At 38.6% G+C, this 20,000-nt stretch overlaps 1 protein-coding gene across 50 annotated transcripts in view; it reads left to right on the forward strand.

Annotated features, from left to right (window-relative positions):
* The window catches only part of dock3 (dedicator of cytokinesis 3), a 397,524-nt gene that overhangs the window by 161,838 nt on the left and 215,686 nt on the right, over window positions 1–20,000 (forward strand). For all 50 annotated transcript variants that reach the window (XR_012397895.1, XR_012397898.1, XM_009296480.5 and 47 more), the window contains exons 4-5: window positions 4,874–4,929; window positions 17,186–17,282. Coding sequence is in view for 48 of the 50 variants with exons in the window: in XM_009296480.5 (XP_009294755.3) it covers window positions 4,874–4,929; window positions 17,186–17,282 (153 nt within the window). In the remaining 2 variants the exon portion in view is untranslated. The remainder of the gene's footprint in view (window positions 1–4,873; window positions 4,930–17,185; window positions 17,283–20,000) is intronic.

The raw sequence follows: 20,000 nt of genomic DNA on the forward strand, positions 1-20,000 counted from the left end.
TTATTTTTTTTCCTTCCTTTCTTCGTTCCCTTCTTACTTCATTCATTCCTTGGTTCATTCCCTCATTCCTTCTTTTCTTTCTTTGTTTTGTCATGTGTTTGCCTGGAAAAGAACTGTACCAGTTATTGAAAAAGATCTAATTGTTTCAAACATTTCTAATCGTTCCTCAACAATCAACATGAAGAAGAAGAAAAACCTCTCCTCCATCAACAGGAGGTCTTTATGTAATACTGGAGGAGGTGATTAGCGACTGACCGCTCTTCTCATGAATGCTAACATATGCTGGTTTGTCATTCATGTGCACTGAAAAAGCTTCCTCCAGCAGATGGAGGTTTGTTCCGGAGCATTTGGTGTCCTCAATTACTAATTAATCTGACCTCTGAAAAGTGAACAGCAAAGACAATTAGAAAACAACTGTGGATGGCAACAAACTCCACCATCTGGATCTTTCAGCTCAGATGTTTGTGTCACGTGTTTTTCTTTGCGCTAAACTGGGTTTTATTCCTCTAAAGCAACGTGTGTGATTTAATTACACAATTTAGCCCATTAAAGGATTCGTTCATTTCCAAAATGAAAGTGCACAGATTATTTACTCACCCTCCTGTCATCCAAGATGTTCGTTTCTTTCTTTGATCAGTTGAAAATAAACTATGAAATTATTGTTTGTTCAATATAGTGGACTGCTATGGGGCCCAGTGGTTTGTACTTCCAGAATGGGGTTTCCAGTTCAGATTCAAATGACTCTAAATCAGGGGTGCTCAACCCTGTTCCTGGAGATCTACCTTCCTGCAGATTTCAGTCGCAACCCTTATCAAACACACCTGTTTGTAATTATCAAGTGCTGTTCAGGTCCTAATTAATTGGTTCAGGTGTGTTTGATCGGGGTTGGAGCTAAACTCTGTAGGAAGGTACATCTCCAGGAACAGGGTTGAGCACCCCTGCTCTAAATGATCCCAGCAGACAAGTGAAGTTTAATTTTAAACTAATTTCGAGAGGAGCATGTGCTCATGATTGACCCAGCTGGTCCACATTAGCTAATTATGATCCTCCAATCAAAGGATCCCAAATCACTATATATATCCTCATTTCCTTTCTACAACTATCTTCGTCTGGAAGAAACCCCCCTCCTTCCCTTCTTCGTCCTTTATCCAGAATGGGCGGCACAATGGCCCAGTGACTAGCACTGTTGCCTCACAGCAAGAATACCAATGGTGTTGGGTCCTCGCTGAGCCATCTGGTATTTCTGTGTGGAGTTTGCATGTTCTCCCTGTGTCCGCGTGGGTTTCCCCCGGGTTCCCCGGTTTCCACCCACCATCCAAATGTGCTCTGTATTATAAATAAAACAAGCCTAAACCTTTTTTATAATGTCTTACTCTCAGGAAGTTCGCCTTGGCCTCAGCAGCGGGGGAGTTTGAGATAGACCTGAGCTCAATCTCCACTCGCCCTGCAAAAGGGGGGGGGGAGCCCTGGGCTCGAGGATCCCTTGAGCTCAGGGCTCTCTCCCGGGACAGCATGCCAAACAAGCTATGTATAAATCATGAGCTAAGTGTGAACTCTTGAAATAAGATTCTTACTACTTTTTTTGTTGGAGAGAATGAAAGATTGAAGACTAATTATTTTATTCATCCACTCATTCATTCATTCTCTTTTTGGCGTAGTCCCTTTATTAATCTGAGGTTGCCACCGCAATATAAACCTATCCAGCGTATGTTTTAACCAGCAGATGCCCTTTCAGCTGCAACCCATCACTGGGAAATATCCATACACACACTCACACACTATGGGCAATTTAGTTTACCCAATTCACCTATACCACATCTTTGTACTTGTGGGGGTAACAGGAGGAAACCCACGCCAACACGGGAAGAACAAGAAAACTCCACACAGAAACACCAACTGACCCAGTCGATGCTCGAACCAGCGACCTTCTTGCTGTGAGGTGAACGCACACACCGTGCCACCGTGCTGCCTCTAATTCTTTTATTTACATTTGAAAGTTGAGTGCTATAGAAGTTCATTACATGGACAAATGCATGCTGTACATGCTTTCCTTAAAACATTTTTTTTCTTTTTGACTACAGAAAGAAATTCTTGAAAATGGAGGGAGGGTGGTATATTATCAGGAGTTTGATACCTGAAGTGAACTAATTATTTGACATCTTATTCATTTTGAACACTAGAACCTTTAAAAGCTACAAACACAAATTGTTTTACTATTCATTATGTGTCCAGTGAACAAATAATAGCGAAAGGACTCACTTTGTCTAGCCTTAAAGAAGAGTCCACCGTTAGCTCCTCTGTCATGTTTTCTGGCTGACTTAACTTGCTTTACTTCTTTCTCCCGCTATGCTGATCCATTCATGCAGTTTCTTCTCGAGATCTCGTTTGATCAGAATCATTATCAGATTTACTCGTGGCTTTAAATTTCACCTATGGTGAAAAATCTACTTTTCAAGCTGTTTGGACAGACATTTGTGTAGGTATAGTGTATAGGCGGTCATATTGGGGTGACATGAACACACCGAGTCCATTTTTATTTTTAATAAACAACACAAAACGGTGGACCAATTGGAGCGTTTTCAGACCGACCGCAACTTGGGAGTGCGGTCCCGCCGCCCACCAAATTCATTGACAGCTGTGTATTAACATGTCCCGGTAGTCACATTTATAATCATATCAACAAGAGAAGACGAGCGCAAAGCAACTGGGAATAAAAGGTCTGCCCAGTTTGCTAGGATCATCAATCATCATCAAATGTAATCAAGAGTGAGTTTTACAAGTTTAAAATATTTTAAATCAGTGCATGTTTTTAATGAATTACAGCGATTTACTTCAGCTGTACTTCAGCACAGCCGCGTGTCCGAACAATTATAAAGGAAGATGCTTCAATCCCGGTTTGTGGAAGTTAAATCAGGTTTATTTTGTACACTAACATAACAAATATCCATACAGCATACAGTCTATGTGTATGTGCTTGTCGTGTCCGCGCTGTGTTTGTGTGTGTATCTGTGTTTGTGCGCGTGAACTTTGTAACGACATTGTGTGTAACTTAACACAATAAATACATCAAATGCTCATTGGGAAAGTTCTTACTGTAGTATTTCTCACAAACGCTATGTGAGATCTGCTTCCTTTAAGTCTGTCTGTTGTCTGACGCACCCGAGGGAGGAGATTAAGGCACGCAGAAAGGCACGTAGAAACCGTGGGCGGGGAAGACTAGCCTTAAAGGCGCAGTACAGTAAAACTGACACCCAGTGCAAAAATGTATAAAACAGAATCTTAAAAAGGGTGTAATAAAAAGTCTGATGGATGTTTTGAGCTGAAACTTTACAGACACATTCTGGAGACACAAAAGATTCATAATAAATCTGAAAAAAGGGGTAACCTAGGTGTCACGGTCGGTGAGGGGAAAAAGGAGCGAGGACCCGATTGCAGATAATGAAGGATTTATTATAAAATACAAATAAAAATAAAAGGCAAAACAAAACTACCCCGAGGGGGAAAACATGAATAAAAAGGCAAAAACAAACTTGACAGGGCTGGCAGGACAAAGCAGGACTGGAAACAACAAGACAGAGTAATATCGACGACGAACTGGCACAGGACAGAAAACATGAGGGGATTATAAAACAAAAGTAAATTAACACAACAGATGAACATAATTAACTAATAATGGGTTAACAAGTGGCGTGGGACTAGACAATACACGGGAGAGCGCATGACAGAGACAAGACATGCTCACATAAAACAGGACAAGAACATGCAGCCAATGAGAGAACTCATTAACCGCATGTTCATCACAACACAAGCACAACACTGAAGCACATGACAAAAGCACGTGACTACAATGTAAACACATAGCCACGTGCTCTGACAGACGCGAGACATGAGCACAAGATGAATGAAAACACTCACCGTGCACTCACACGCAGCGTGCATGCTTCATCCCAGCGCCTACCAAAACCGAAACCAACTAGACTGAGACGCTGGGAATGACACGCAGCAGACAGACGAAAACACAAACACGAGTACAAGAGCGCACACAGACACAGAAACAGGATCAGGCTGGAAAATGACCAGCTAAATCCAGCTAAAACCAGCTTTACCAGCCTGGTTTAAGCTGGATATAGCTGGTTTTTAGCTGGACTCCCAGCTTGCCTAGGCTGGTCAAGCTGGTTTTAGCTGGTCATCTCCCAGCCTGACCAGCTAAGACCAGGCTGGAAATGGCTGGAAACCAGCCTGGAAGTGGCCAAAACCCCTCTAAAACCAGCCTGGTCGACCAGCTAAAACCAGCCAACCAGCCAAGGCTGGTTGAAGCTGGATTTTTCAGCAGGGTCACTATGCCATTATTTATTTTCACTACCCTCTTACTCTTTCAGTATCAATTGGTAGTGAATTCCAGTATTATGACAACACTACAACAAACACAAAACAGAAAAACAAACAAAACAAAACAGAGCAAATAAATAAAACGCAAAACAAAAAATCTAGTCACAACAAAACAGAACATGAAACGCAGCAGAAAACACAATAAAGTGGAACATAAAGCAATGATAGTTTTGTGAACTCTGTGGGGGTTAATATTCAAGTGTCCTCACTTCAACTAGACTCTTGACGCTGATCTGAGGCCAGTATGAGCAGTCAGAGCAGCGCAGCTCCACTTCAGCACATCCAGTCAAAGAGCCAGGAACTTCCCCAGCTTAAACTCAGCCTGCAGCACTATGAGACCCAACCAGTGGAGATTATGTCATGATCCGCATCCAGCAGGACCACGGGATTCATCTTCTGCACAGTCACATTTTCGCTCGCTCTCCTCATGGAAACTCACCATTGCAGAAGCAGAGATGTAATGTTTTTTCCTTTTATTTCGCAGGGGATCTTCCCGGCTGGTTACGTCCACTTAAAGAAGGCCGTCGTCAGTAACAGGGGGTAAGTGACTTTATTCTGAATTATATCACATTGTTTTTCTCAGTGTTATGGATGAGGAATGGAAGAGAACGGTTCACTTTTTCACTTGTTTTGATCCTGTGATTCTTATGATGTCTTGTGAGTTTCATCACGAGTCTAAAAGCCTCAGGTTTCGCCTTTTTGCATTAAATATCAAATTTGGGCAACAGAAGTTATCGAGCTTGTTGTGAAGCATATTATTCATGGGATTCAAGGGATTTGATGGACAATATAAGAAATTTGATAGGTTATAAATGTGTTTCAATGTGCACCTGAGTTGTTGATGTGTCCTTGCATTTTCACTGTCACACATGACAAAACTGAATATGTTTAGTACTTTTATCACTTAAAATGCAGTGAATGGTTAATCGTGTCTTTGTCTTCCATCAGGGTATTTATAGAGTCTTAAAATCTCAAAAACAAAAGGCCTTAAAAAGTCCTAAATTAATTAATTCACTTTCTTTTTGGCTTAGTCCCTTTATTATTCAGGGTTCACACATTTGAATAAACCGCCATCTTATCCAGCATATGTGTTACGCAGCGCATGCCCTTCCAGCTGCAACCCATCTCTGGGAAACATACACACTCATTTACACTCATACACTATGGACAATTTAGCCTACCCAATTCTACCACATGTCTTTGTGGGGGAAACCGGAACACCTGGAGGAAACCCACGCGAATGCTGGGAGAACATGCAAACTTCATACAGAAACGCCAACTGACCCAGCCGAGGCTCAAGCCAGCAAACTTCTTGCTGTGAGTTAACAGCACTACCTACTGCGCCACCGCATCACCCAAGTCCTAAATTTACAGAAATATTGTGTTGCAGGTCTTAATTTTCCTTTGTTCGTGTATTGCTGCTCAATCTGGCAACACCCATCCCATCACCAACAATCTTCTTCAAAATACTTTTTATTCAAAAGTGTCAACGCAGTGGTAACGCTATTTACTAGGGATGTAACGATATCAGAATTTCACGGTACGATAATACCTCGGTATGAATGGCACGGTACGGTATTTATTGAATAATTTACAGGAAAAACAAAACCAATGAAAAGACTCGAAAAAAGTGCCAAAAGTGTTTATTTACCTTAGCACTGAACATATCAATGACATACAAATTAGCCATCTATCTGTAAGTTTGGAAACAGGAACTTCAATTTTTCAATTTTAATAACAAAAAACTATTAAACCATATAAAAAATTTTCAATTTCAGTTTTAATTTAGTATTGTTGAAAACTCATCGCATTCAACATTTAATCAGTCACTCACTTAGATAGAGATGGGTTTTTTAGGAAAATTATCATATAACTATAATCTGGTAAAAGCTGGGATCTCTGGGCATTTACAATGTCCCCTGCAACAGAAAAAAACCCTCTCATTTGGGACTGAGGTTTCTGGGACAGAGAGATATGATTTAGCCAAGGTTGACAGCAGTGGGTAACGTTGTGCATTGTCTTTCCACCACTTGAGAGGACAAACCATGAGTGAGATAAAGGTCTCTTTGCGGTACAAGTCAATGTCTGCTTTAATCTAACAAGTGTGCTGTGTTCTACAGTCCCCATGACTGTTTTTAGTCGTATTCCCTGACTTATTTTATTATTTCACCACAGTCTTATTATTATTTCACCACAGTCTGCCTGTGCCTGCATACTGTTTTTTTCTTTGTCACCTTTTCTCCTTTTTCGTATCTTTTTAGAGAGAAACCGAAATGCTTCCACACATCCGATTTAAAACCTGCTTTAGGTTCCATAATTTCCAGCTCTTTTTCTTCCCCGCTACTAGCAACACACTCCATTTCCGCATTATTGGATCTGTAGTGACAACAGACTGCAAAGGATGATGGCCACGCCTAGGCTGATGGGAATTGTAGTTCCCGCTCATTCGCCTCATTCGCCTAAGCACACATTTCTCAGAAATATAGATTTATTGAGTCATGCGCCTACGGTAATATTGAAAAAAATTACTATTGCCGTATGACGGTATTTACAATATTGTTACATCCCTATAATTTACCATACTGGTTTAGTCATTTTCCTTACCATAATATTTGTTTAAAAGTTCTCAATGTATTAGACTTGAATTTATTAGAGTTTCAAAAAACTTAAAAAAATATATATATATAATTTATAATTTTATAATAAATTATAAACTTTAACAAAATAATTATTGTTTGCTAAGTAAAATATCAAATTGTGTATGAAAGCATCGATGATGCACCATGATGCATCAAGAAATCGAATTGAACCGAATAGAGGTTCACACCCCCTAAGTGTTTGGGTGCGCTGCATTTGTCTGGAGGTAATTAGTCTACTGTTATTATTGAAATGTGTATATTCCATACAAAGTATGAAGCTGATAGGTTAGTTATAGTGACATGATGGGGTGTGCTTGTGGCATTCTGAAAATGTGAGATTTTTTCCACAAGGTGCGTCTGGAAAACGCACAGGAAATTGGAAATAATGAACTTGTCGCCATAAAATAGATTAAAAGTAAGAATTATTAGCCCCCCTTTGATTTTTTTTCTTTTTTGAATATTTCCCAAACTATGTTTAACAGAGCAAGGAAATGTTCACAGTATTTCTGATAATATTTTTTCATCTGGAGAAAGTCTTATTTGTTTGTTTTTTTCCGGTTAGAATAAAAGCGGTTTTTAATTGTTTTTAACCCATTTCAAGTTCAATATTATTAGCCCCTTTGAGCTATATATTTTTTCAAAGGTCTACAGAACAAACCATTGTTATACAATAACTTGCCTAATTACCCTAACCTGCCTAGTTAACCTAATTAACCTAGTTAAGCCTTTAAATGTCACTTAAAGCTAAATACTAGTGTCTTAAAGAATATTTAGTCTGATAAAATGTGCTTTTAAAATGAGTTATTAAAAGTATTATGATTAGAAATGTGTAGAAGAAATCTCTCCGTTAAACAGAAAATTGGGGGGGGGGAATAAACAAGGGGGCTAATATATATATATATATATATATATTATACAGTTGAATTCAGAATTATTAGCCCCCTTTTGATTTGATTTGATTTTTAAAAATATTTCTTAAATGAGCAAGGAAATTTTTACAGCATGTCTGATAATATTTTTTTCTTCTGGAGAAAGTCTTATTTGTTTTATTTTAGCTAGAATAAAAGCAGTTATTAATTTTTTTATACCCATTTTTGGGACAAAATTATTAGCCCCTTTAAGCTAAATTATTTTTTTGATAGTCTACAGAACAAACCATCGTTATACAATAACTTATCTAATTACCCTAACCTGCCTAGTTCACCTTATTAACTTAGTTAAGCCTTTAAATGTCACGTTAAGCTGTATAGAAGTGTTTTGAAGAATATCAAGTAAAATATTATTTACTGTCATCATGTCAAAGATAAAATAAATCGGTTATTAGAAATACGTTTTTAAAACTATTATGCTTAGAAATGTGCTGAAACAATCTTCCCTCCATTAAACAGAAATTCGTGAAAACAATAAACAGGCGCGCTAATAATTCAGGGGGGCTAATAATTCTGACTTCAACTGTATATATATATATATATATATATATATATATATATATATATATATATATATATATATATATATTCTTGAAAAGGCTAAATACTTTACAATGTTTAAACCTTGTGCTTCTCTTTCCATTTTTATGAGATTTTGATACATCTTAATGAGGTATTTCAATATTAAAGTATAATCATAACTTTATTGTAGCTGGTTTCTTCCTATCATCTCTGAGAGCTCATACTGTAGATTTTGCATTTTAAGCATGACGAGAAGCTTCTAGAAAGTGTGGATGTGGATGAAGAACAATCCTGAAACCAGAACACTGCTTCTTTCAGTGTATCCTGATTAATATAGATGTAGCTTGCGTGTGTTTGCACGTGTGCGGTATTAAAAAAAAAATGAGAGAGAAGGGGAAACAGTGAGCATGAAAGCGAACAGAGAATCTGGGGTCTGTCTCTCCCTGAGGGAAGTGACTTCTGAAAGCAGCACATCAGGGACTGCCATCGACAGCTTCTTCTGTTTGTCTTCGCTTCTGATGTTTTCCTGCTTTGTCACAGGTGTTGGCACCGCACGCAGAACTTCAGAGTCTCCCACAACACTCGCGCGCATGCAAACACACGGCTTTATAGCGTGCAGGAATCATGCTAAAGTAGATCCCAGGGGTCGTGTTCAAGTCTTAAAGACACACAGACAAGTCTAGTGGCTGGAAATAGGCTTTTCACAGTGTCTGCTATAATGTTAATGTTGTTTTTGGTGTGTTCACATTAATGAATATGTCCACTGTGTTAATGCACAGTAAAGTTACAATCTTATTGCCACATTAGATCGGTATGATAACATAATACATGGCTTCAGTGATTTCCTGAAGATAAATACCAAATAATAACACAACCGGAATCACTACAGTAGTCGCCATCGTCTGAACTCATATGAAGCAAGAGATCGGGATGACATATGACGACGTGTGCAGGTACTGTAGTGCTGTCCCAATTCTTACCGTACATTCACACCGAAAGCGGCGAGAGCGGCAAAGTAGCCGTAAGTCATTCAATTTCAATGAGATCGATAAGCGGCGAGGAACAGCGCGGCGTGTCTTCGCCAGCGTGAGCGTCGAGGAGAGTTGAAATTAAGTCAACTTTATGGTAATGAGCTATGACGCGGTTCGGCGGCAAGCAATCAGAATGAAGACGTCCACCGCTTGATAGCAGTTCAGAGAACACAGACCTGTGAACTTTGTTTCTGACCACAGTTGTTCCCAAGGGTTTGATTATTGCGGTCGCCGGATTTCCAATTATTTACAATGTTTTCCTACAGGAACATGCATTAAATAAGTTACTGGCGAGTTACTGATGTTCATTAATGTTATATAAATTTATCTTAAAAAAGCGGGAATCTCACGCGACGTGACAGTACAAAACAGTACTGCTGCTTCAGGATATCAGACATATGGACACATATTGGATGAATAGAGCAAAGCCACACCACACGCAACTTGATCTTCCATTGTTATATGAATTTGATAAGAAGTGCGCAACATTTGCACGCTAGAAACATGTCTTATGCAGGAATGTAACTGATATGCTGCAACGACTCCTTTAAATACGAGATCAATGTAGCGAGTTTTGACGCTCTCGCCGCCGGAGCTGAAGGCAGACAGCGTTGTCGCCAGGGCGGCCAGCGCGACCTTGGACGCTCTCGCCGCTTTCGGTGTGAACGTACGGTAAGGGGTAAATTTTGAAGCCCTTCCCCTTAACCCTCGGTTGCAAGTGCTAAGGGGAAGGGGTAGGGGTACAAAAATAGAATTGGGATTGGGCCTAAAAGTTGTTGGAAGATAGATCAATCACGCATGCTAATTTACAGTTATTTTTTACAGTGTACTTTTAAGGCTTGGGCGGTATCCAAATTTTGATACCGTCAAACTGCCTCTATATTTTACCCCGGTATCCGGTTTTACCGGCGTAATTTTAAAAAAATGACGTAAGGCTCAGACAGCGTCACCAAACTGTTGGCTTGAGCCCAAACCATTCAGAAACTGAATACCTTTTATGCGACCTTAGGCTCGCGGTCAGAAAGAGAGAGAGAGAGAGAGAGAGAGAGAGGCGCATGCACAGCGACGCACAGCATCTCTCTCTCTCTTAAGCCTGATTTATACTTCTGCGTCAGGTGACCGGCGTAACCCACGGCTCATGCAACGCGCGTGGATGTGCGTTTATACTTCTGCACGCTGTCTCTGTTGGTCTGCATTAACACTTCCGAAACGCTAGTTGGCAGTGAGGTGTTAATGCTCCTCTGTGTTGAGTTTCTTCGCTTCTGTTTTCCTTTTCCTGAACACTTCCTGGTTGTACAAGTGACTCAAACTCGCTCATTGCTCGGACGTGCAACAACTTTAACTATGAGGTAAACACAAAACAAAACTTTCCATCCGGAGCTCCTTCACGGTACTTCACACTTGTAAACAATCGCTCGCGCCATTCGCGTGGCTCTCTGCCCCGCCCAGACTCGTCAGCGCTACCAAGCCGACCAATCACAGAGCTTCTTACGGTGTGGGAGTAAATTTCTGAATAAATCGCGGGAGAGATGTGTGTGTTTATGTAAAGGCTGATTTATACTTCTGCGTCAAACGCAAAATTAGCTTTTTTTACTACTTCGTCATCATTTGTTTCACCTTTGCAGGGATGGATTTTAATGCAGGGATTTGGATTTTTTCGGGTCTCGCCGGGTTCGGGCAAAGCTCTAATGCAAACCTCTCGTTCATATTAACCACGTTTCCCTTCTGTTCAGTCGAAACCGTAAATACTGCCAAACTGCAGGACACTTTGAAGCACGACTCGTCACGTCACCTCTCCCTCTCCCCCTCTCCTTATCCCTCTCTCCCCCTCCCTCTCCCTCTCTCCTCCACACTGTCACGTGATGACAATCACACATACGTTTTTGTAGGCAATAAATAAAGGATATTGAATATTTTATGACGGTATAACGGTATTGAAACTGACACCAATGCTATTTTTAGATCCCGCGGTATACCATAATACCGTAATACCGCCCAAGCATAGTACTTTTGATATTTTTAGTACAAAGTTTAGAAAATTCGACACTAAGATTAAACACTTGTACATTTTTGGAGTACACATAAATCAAAATACTCACAAAACAACTGTACATATTATATCAAGTGTATTGTGCTGCATTTTAGGCTGTTAGGGGCAGAGTTGTGCTTGGTGTGTTATGTAAATCAGCTGTGAGGATGTGTTTGACATGTGAATGTGTGTCTGTGGTGCTGGCTATAGTGAAGCTCTGCGTTTCTCCGGCATCACATCACAGCGCCTCATCAGAATTCATAAAGCTGTGAGTTTGGACACATGTGATGATGAAGCAGAAGACAGGAGAAGGACGGAGGAAGGACAGCGAGGACAGAGATTAATGGAGACTGCAGGAAGATGAATTTCAGCAAATGACTTCATGATGATAGTTGTGTTCACTGATCTCTCATTCTCTTCAGATGTTGACTACAGATGAGAAAGATTTGAATGTTTTTTTAAAGAAGCTGATTCTGCTCATCAAGTCTGCATTTATTTTATCTGATGTTCGGCTCAAATCCTGATTTCATATGCGCTATATTGTGGTAGCCTACTATGTCGAGGGAGGCGAGCGCGAGTAATTAAAACACAACTGTGCACAATTGACTGCTTGTGCATTTCCAGTCTGTCTCTGACTCTGAACATACAGCAGGAGCCCCTATTTCACAGCTACACTGTAACTGTACGTTCAGACCGAAAGCGGCGAGAGCGTCCAAGGTCGCTCTGGCCGCCCTGGCGACAACGCTGACTGCTTTCAGCTCCGGCGGAGAGAGCGTCAAAACCTGCTACATTGATCTCGTATTTAAAGGAGTCGTTGCAGCATATCAGTTACATTCCTGCATAAGACATGTTTCTAGCGTGCAAATGTTGCGCACTTCTTATTAAATTCATACAACAATGGAAGATCAAGTTGCGTGTGGTGTGGCTTTGCTCTATTCATCCAATATGTGTCCATATGTCTGAAATATCCTGAAGCAGCAGTACTGTTTTGTACTGTCACGTCGCGTGAGGTTCCCGCTTTTTTAAGATAAATTTATATAACATTAATGAACATCAGTAACTCGCCAGTAACTTATTTAATGCATGTTCCTGCAGGAAAACATTGTAAATAATTGGAAATCTGGCGACCGCAATAATCAAACCCTTGGGAACAACTGTGGTCAAAAACAAAGTTCACAGGTCCGTGTTATCTGAACTCCTATCAAGCGGTGGACGTCTTCATTCTTATTGCTTGCCGCCGAACCGTGTCATAGCTCATTACCATAAAGTTGACTTGATTTCAACTCTCCTCGACGCCCACGCTGGCAAAGACACGCTGCGCTGCTCCTCGCCGCTGGCTCACATTGAAAACGAATGACTTCCGGCTACTTTGACGCTCTCACCGCTTTTGGTGTGAACATATGGTAAAAAGTAAATCCATAAAATTTACGGTAAAAAACAGCAGCTGTGTTTGCCAGTATTATACTGTTAAAAATACGGTACAAACCGTAAATATAATTTCAAATTTTTACAGTACACTACCGTATTTCATTATTTATAGACGTAATATGTTTGTATTTTGAATTACCAACATTTACACACCTTTAATTACACAGATAGACACGTTAACACAACCATATGCAGGCGGTCATAAGAAAGTTACATAATGAACCAATGCTCATCACATAGAACTTTTCCTGCTGGCAGTGTTTAGAAAACAGCAGTATGGTAACATGAACAAAATTAAAGTCATGAAAAAAACATTGTTTATTTTTTTTATTTCATTTTGATTTTATTTGATTTATTTATTTATTTTCGTATACATAAAATATTGTTAACCAAAAATACATTTCAACATGGTCGAAAATGGAGTGGGATGAAGCACAAGCTTATTATTTTCCCATCCCATTACCACATACTTCATTCGTCAATTAATTCAACATTTCTTCTTTTACTCATCTCTTTTTTTTTACATGAGACATATTTTATCCTTTTGGCATCTTTGACATATTATATGTTTAGATCCATATGCATTAAAAATACATAGTACTGCAAATAGCATTAATTTAATTAAGTTTCATCATACCTTTCTCATTTTATCCTTTTTCAATCACCTTTATCATTATATTCCATTAATAATATATATTTATACAACTTTTTAAACTGATTATTATGCTGACATTGTTTGAGAGTCTGATCTTAGATTGTTCTGTAATTTCACACCACAGACAGACATACACAAACTTTTTAAAGTTGTCCTTGTTTTCAACCTCCTAAAATTCAGGTTTTCTCTCAGATTATATCCCCCTTGTCTTTCTTCAAAAAACTTTTTTTTTATTTTTTTTTATACATTTTGGAAGTAATTTATTCCTAGCTTTAGACATAAATTGTGCTGTTTTTTTATTAAACCAAATTATTAAACTTGAGAATCTTTAATTAAAAAAATAAAAGAATTTGAATGCTTCAAATACCCCACACCTTCTATCAGTCTGATTACTTTTTTCTGCATTGTACTTAAGTTTCGTAAATTTGATTTATTTGTATTTCCCCAAATTTCAACTCAATAACTCATGTATGGCAACATAGGTGTGTTATAAAATATATACATTGATTTATTGTCCAGGATAAATCTTGCTTTATACACTATTGCTACAGTTTTTACTAATTTTGATATTACGTTATTTATTTGTTGTTTCCAACTAATTTTACGATCCAATAAAACAACAAAGAAACTTCATTGCATAGGCTCTTTTTCTATAAATTCATTGTCAATATGTAAATCTATATTTTGACTACTTTTTAATTTCCCAAATAACACAACCTTTGTTTTACTTATATTTAATGACAATTTGTTTACGTCAACCCATGATTTCAATTTATTAATTTCTGTTTTTCTCACAAAATACTCATATCTTCAAATAAAATAAACTTAACTCTGAAATCTTACACATTATTAATGTAAATTATAAACAATATTGGACCTAAAACTGATCCTTGTGGTATGCCCCTTTTAACATTTAGATATGATGATTTAAGGTTGACAATTTCCACGAACTGTCACCTAGTTTTTAAATAACTGCTTATCAAGTTCAAGGCTACTCTTCTAATACCATACCTTTCTAATTTATTTACCAAAATATTACGATTTATTGTATCAATCAACATTGTTTATTAACATTAGATGTAACATAAATCTCTAATGTACATAACTGATAGGGAAACAACTAAAAAGATCCATAATAATGTCAACAAAAAGCATAAAAAGTTATGTGCCATCAGGGAATTCTGGGAAATTCATTTTACGGTTATTCGCCGTATATATTAACAATCATACTGTTGACCAGGTTATGGGTTTTTTTACTGTAGCATTTTAACAGTTTACGGTTGAAATCACAGCCGATTTTTTTACAGCGTAGTGAGAAAATGAAAGTAAACTCCATTTCTGTTTCTCTCCCTCGACCTTTGACCTGCTGCTAATATTTCCTCTCCTCCCGGCTGTTACAGTAATATTTGTGGATCCAGACATGACATGTCTGCAGAGCTAGTTTTCTCCTCCCCCATCTATTACGGATCAACTGTGATTGCTGCAACAGTCCTTTCTGTTAAGCATGTGACCAATCACAGGGATTTAACAGCTCGCTCGACAGGACTCAGAAGGCGAAGGGGATATTTATATTTGTTTATTTGCTATAAATGCTCATGTTGTGCTGTGCGTACGTGAGTTTTTAAATGTACAGTTCATATATCTGACTGCTTGTATTAAAGGACAAAATTGTATTACAAATACAATAGAAATATATTTGAAGATAGAGCCCATATTATACATGAAATAGGGTCATATTTTGGTTGTAAGGGTCTCTAGCAACAGTGTAATATGCATGCAAGATCAAAAAACACTTTCATGGTCTCATAATCTGCATTTATTTTTACCTAATTATCCCAGCGACTCCCATATGAATCGTCCAGTGATTCATTTGTTCCCAAACCCCTCCTTCAACCTGTGCTGAATGGACCGATGACAGTCTGTTGCGATTGGGCGACTGCCTTCAGTGAGAGAGTGAAATGCACAACAGCTAATCAGCAATATAGAAGTAGTCACAGCTCATACACGCTCGATAGTGTAGGCGTGGATTTTAGCCGCCAGTGGGTCAATGTAAATACAGTCGATGGACTTGAAAATACAGACGACTGACTATTTTATTGAGCAAAAACTCCAAAAACTGTTGAGGAGATCTCCTAGCTTGTCTCACTCTGCTTTTTTCACAGACACACACACACACACACACATTGCCCTCGTCCTTGCGTGCACAAACACACACGCACATAACCCTCCTCCAAACGACAACGCACACGCACACGCACACGCGCTCACACACACACACACACACACAAACACACACACACACACACACACACACACACATAACCCTCCTCCTGACGACAAGGCGCACGCACAAACACACACACACACACCTCCGGACGCACATACACGCACACACACACACATTACCCTCCTCCACCGAACGTAAACAAAGCAGCACAGGTCGCGTTTTTAACGTGGCTTTGCACGCGATATGAGAAGATAGCGCGTTAAGCTGATACAGTGCACGTGGTTACAATTAACAAATCACAACTAAATACATTTGCAAGCTAGAGTAAACGAGGCAACAACTTTAATCGCACATACTTACACTTGAGAAATGGAGGAAGAAACCCATCCTGACATGTCCATCATTAAGTTACTCTTTACTGATCCTTCCTTTAACAAACGCCGATGGAGTATTCTTTGTAGCACGTAGTTTCCAGAAGTTTCCAGTAGTTTCCAACTGTTCAAGGCTTGGCTATAATGCTGAGGTTTCATCTTTGGGTAGAGACTCAATATCCATCTGCAGTGTGACTTCAATTGACCGGCATGTTTGTGTGTGTGTGTGTTTTGTGGGTGTGTGTGTGTGGGTTTCTGTGTTAGAGGGCGGGGCCGCAGGTTTCAAATCTCCCGGGTTTGCGCGTGCACGGGAATAACTTGGTTTTGTTAGTACGTCATGGCGAAACATCTAATGACTCATTATCAAGGCGACTCATTTGAAGCACTATGAGTCGACTCTTTTATAGATGAATCAACAGTTTTAAACACTATACACTTACAGATTTAAGCCTTAGCTGGATACTTCACTTCACTTAGAGCTGTGTTACACACTACATGGAAGGGCATTTTCAAAAACCCATAATATGGGCTCTTTAATACAAAAACTGTTGTGCTGTGAATTAAAATATCAGATTGTTTTTGGAAAGCATCGTCAATGCAACTTGAAGCACCGAGATATCGAATTGAATCAAATCGATGGCATAATTATCATAACCAAACCGAACCGTGAGACCAGTGTAGGTTCACACCTCTAACGTGTACTGATTTTAAGAAAGTGTGTCACATATCGAGATTAAGGTGTGTTTTCTACAGGTGGTTTGTCAAACCCACTCACCTGAGCATAGCGTATAAAATATGACAGCTTGCTTAATTAGCCATCCTCACTGACATACTTTAACTGTAGTGTACTGCACACACTAGTCAAGAATGAAAGCAACATACTGTATCTGATGTCTGACTAATCAAAGATTGTTTTGGGATACAGTCATGCTAACCTCTGGTGATTATGTGTTGTTTCTGTGCAGGCAGTATGAGACGGTGGTCCCTCTGGAAGACCCCATCATTACAGAGGTCACCTCAACTCTGCAGGAGTGGTCAGTCCTCTGGAAGCAGCTCTATGTGGTGAGTTTTATCCTCTTTCATCTTCACTGGACTGCTGCTCTGTAATGCATGAGCAAATACCCCTCTAGAAACTGGGTTGTTCTGCTGTACTGTGGTTAAACTGTGGCCTAGTTTGAACTTGTGTACTGTTTGAGGGTCCGTGGTACAACATTTGAGAAATGTGTAGATCTATAGGATGTGTGTACGGGTGGTATGGCTCACTAAATTTTCAGTGCGGTTTGTATTGATTCAGTGGTCACGGTTTTCTGTTTGATTGGGTTTATACTGTAACACACACACACACACAAATCTCTTTTTGTTATTGAATGTGCCCAAGCATTGAGTTTCTATTGCGCCTTGCACTGAAATCTTAAAAGCTTGAACTTGTAAAACCTGAAGCTTGCAAGTTAGCAGCGCTAACACTGAAAGAGACGGCGCAAAGTAAAACCATGACCAACTTTACAAGTAAACACAGTTTACAAGGTAACAGACTTTACATGGTAACGGACTTTACTAGTTAACACACTTTACAAGTTTATAAATTAATCAAATTAACAAGTAAACACACTTTACAAGTTTGTGCACTTTATAGACCTCATCATACACCCGGCACAAAAAGGCGCAAGACGTGTTTGGCGTGATTTGTTGCTATTTTCGGAACAGCGCAACAGTAATTTTCAGGTTTTGCTCTACATTGTTTATATAATAAATCCATTTCAGGGTTCAACGCTAAAAATTTTTTCTACTGATCTGACCGGGCCAGTGGTTTAGATTTTTGCTAATTTTTACTGGCCCCACCAAAAAAAAGAAGAGAAGTTAATAGCTTTTTTTAGCCACATATATTAAATGACGTGTCAAAAATAACGTCTGTGAATCTAGCATTTCAATATTTAAAAAAGTTAATAATTGGTTAATGAGCAAAATTCTAAGTGTTATGCAAACAAAAAGAGGAGTATGGCAAATGTGGAGGGGTTTCATTGCAGTTCGAAATTATTTAACAAAAGGTGGCTGACTTGCCAAGCTGATGGCAAACTGCAAAACATCACTTCATTTATTTGTCGTTTTGTTCCCACGTAAATGTCTGCTTCCAAGATGATTTTCTTTTAGCCTTATAGTGTGATGTTTTCACCATCTTTCCGTTTCTTCGTTGTACTGATTGTCACCAGGTTATGGGGAAAAACAGCATGCTCAAAACATCAAGAGGAACCGAAAAGCAATATAGTATCTACGACATCACAGAGAAGATAGCATTCAAAGACTTAAAAACACAAACTTAAAATGCACGCAATTGACAAAAAGTTGCTGGCAAATGAAACTTTAGTGACAAGGAAGCACTGTCCCAATCGGGCCAGTAATGATCCTGTCTACTGTCCCAAGTGTCTCTCACGCTGGCCCTGGGCCACCGGGCAGTCCTTATTGTTGAGCCCTGTATTTGCTCCACTCTGTGGACTCATGTGTGTGCTAGTCTATAATGGAGGTGTGTTGAGGCGCATTGTTGGAGCACTGCTATTCTGAGGAACTAAAATAGGCCGCACCATTGACCAACTCAAAGCTGCTCTAGTCCAGCAGAGCATGTTAGTTATGAGCCTATGCAGGTCCAAACGCTTACACACTGCTGAATACACACAGGATGATCAGCAACACACAAATATCTTTCCAGATGAAAACAATGAAAGGTTTTGCATTTTACAAGTTGTTAAATTTCTACAATTGACAAGTTCACACATTTTACAACTTTACACACTTTACAAATTTGCGCACCTCACAAGTTTAAAAACATTTGTAAAATTAACAAGTTTACATACTTTACAATGTACTCAGAAGTCTATGCATTTTACAAGATTATAAATTTATACAATTGATACGTTCACACACTTTACAAGTCTACACATTTTACAAGTTTATAAATGTATTTTAATTGACGAATTAAGGAACTTTACAAGTTTGCGCAATGTACACATTTATACACTACAAGTATGCAGAGTTTACAAGTTTATAAATTTATATGATTGACAAGTTCACGCACTACAAGTTTACGCACTTTACAAATTTGAGCACTTTACAATTTTGAGCACTTTACAAGTTTGTACGTTTTTACAATTTACAAGATGACACACTTTGAAAGTTAAAGCAATTCACACTTTTAAACACTTTAAAAGTTTAAGCAATTTACACGTTTACACACTTTACAAGTTTATTAGTTTATAGAATTGACAAGTTAACACTTTACAAGTTTACACACTTTACACATTCACACACTTTACAAGTTTACACACTTTACAAGTTTATAAGTTCGTAAAATTGACAAGTTAACACAGTTAACAAGTTTGTGCAATTTACAAATTAACACACTTTACAAATTTGCGCACTTTACAAGTTTATACATTTATACAATTGACAAGTTAATACAATTTACATGTTTACACACTTTACAAGTTAAAGAACTTTACGTTTACACATTTTGCAAGTTTATATGTTCATACAATCGACAAGTTAACACTTTACAAGTTTACTCACTTTACAAATTTACTTATTTTACAAGTTAATACACTTTACAAGTTAAAGCACTTTAAACGTTTACACACTTTACAAGTTTATAAGTTCATACAACTGACAAGTTACCACTACAAGTTTACGCAGTTTACAAATTTACACACTTTACAAGTAAACAAACTTTACAAGTTTTTACACTTTACATGTTTACAAACTTTAAATGTTTACGCACTTTACAAATTGGTG

The sequence above is a fragment of the Danio rerio genome, chromosome 22 (assembly GCF_049306965.1).
Source record: "Danio rerio strain Tuebingen ecotype United States chromosome 22, GRCz12tu, whole genome shotgun sequence".
Lineage (NCBI taxonomy): Eukaryota > Metazoa > Chordata > Actinopteri > Cypriniformes > Danionidae > Danio > Danio rerio.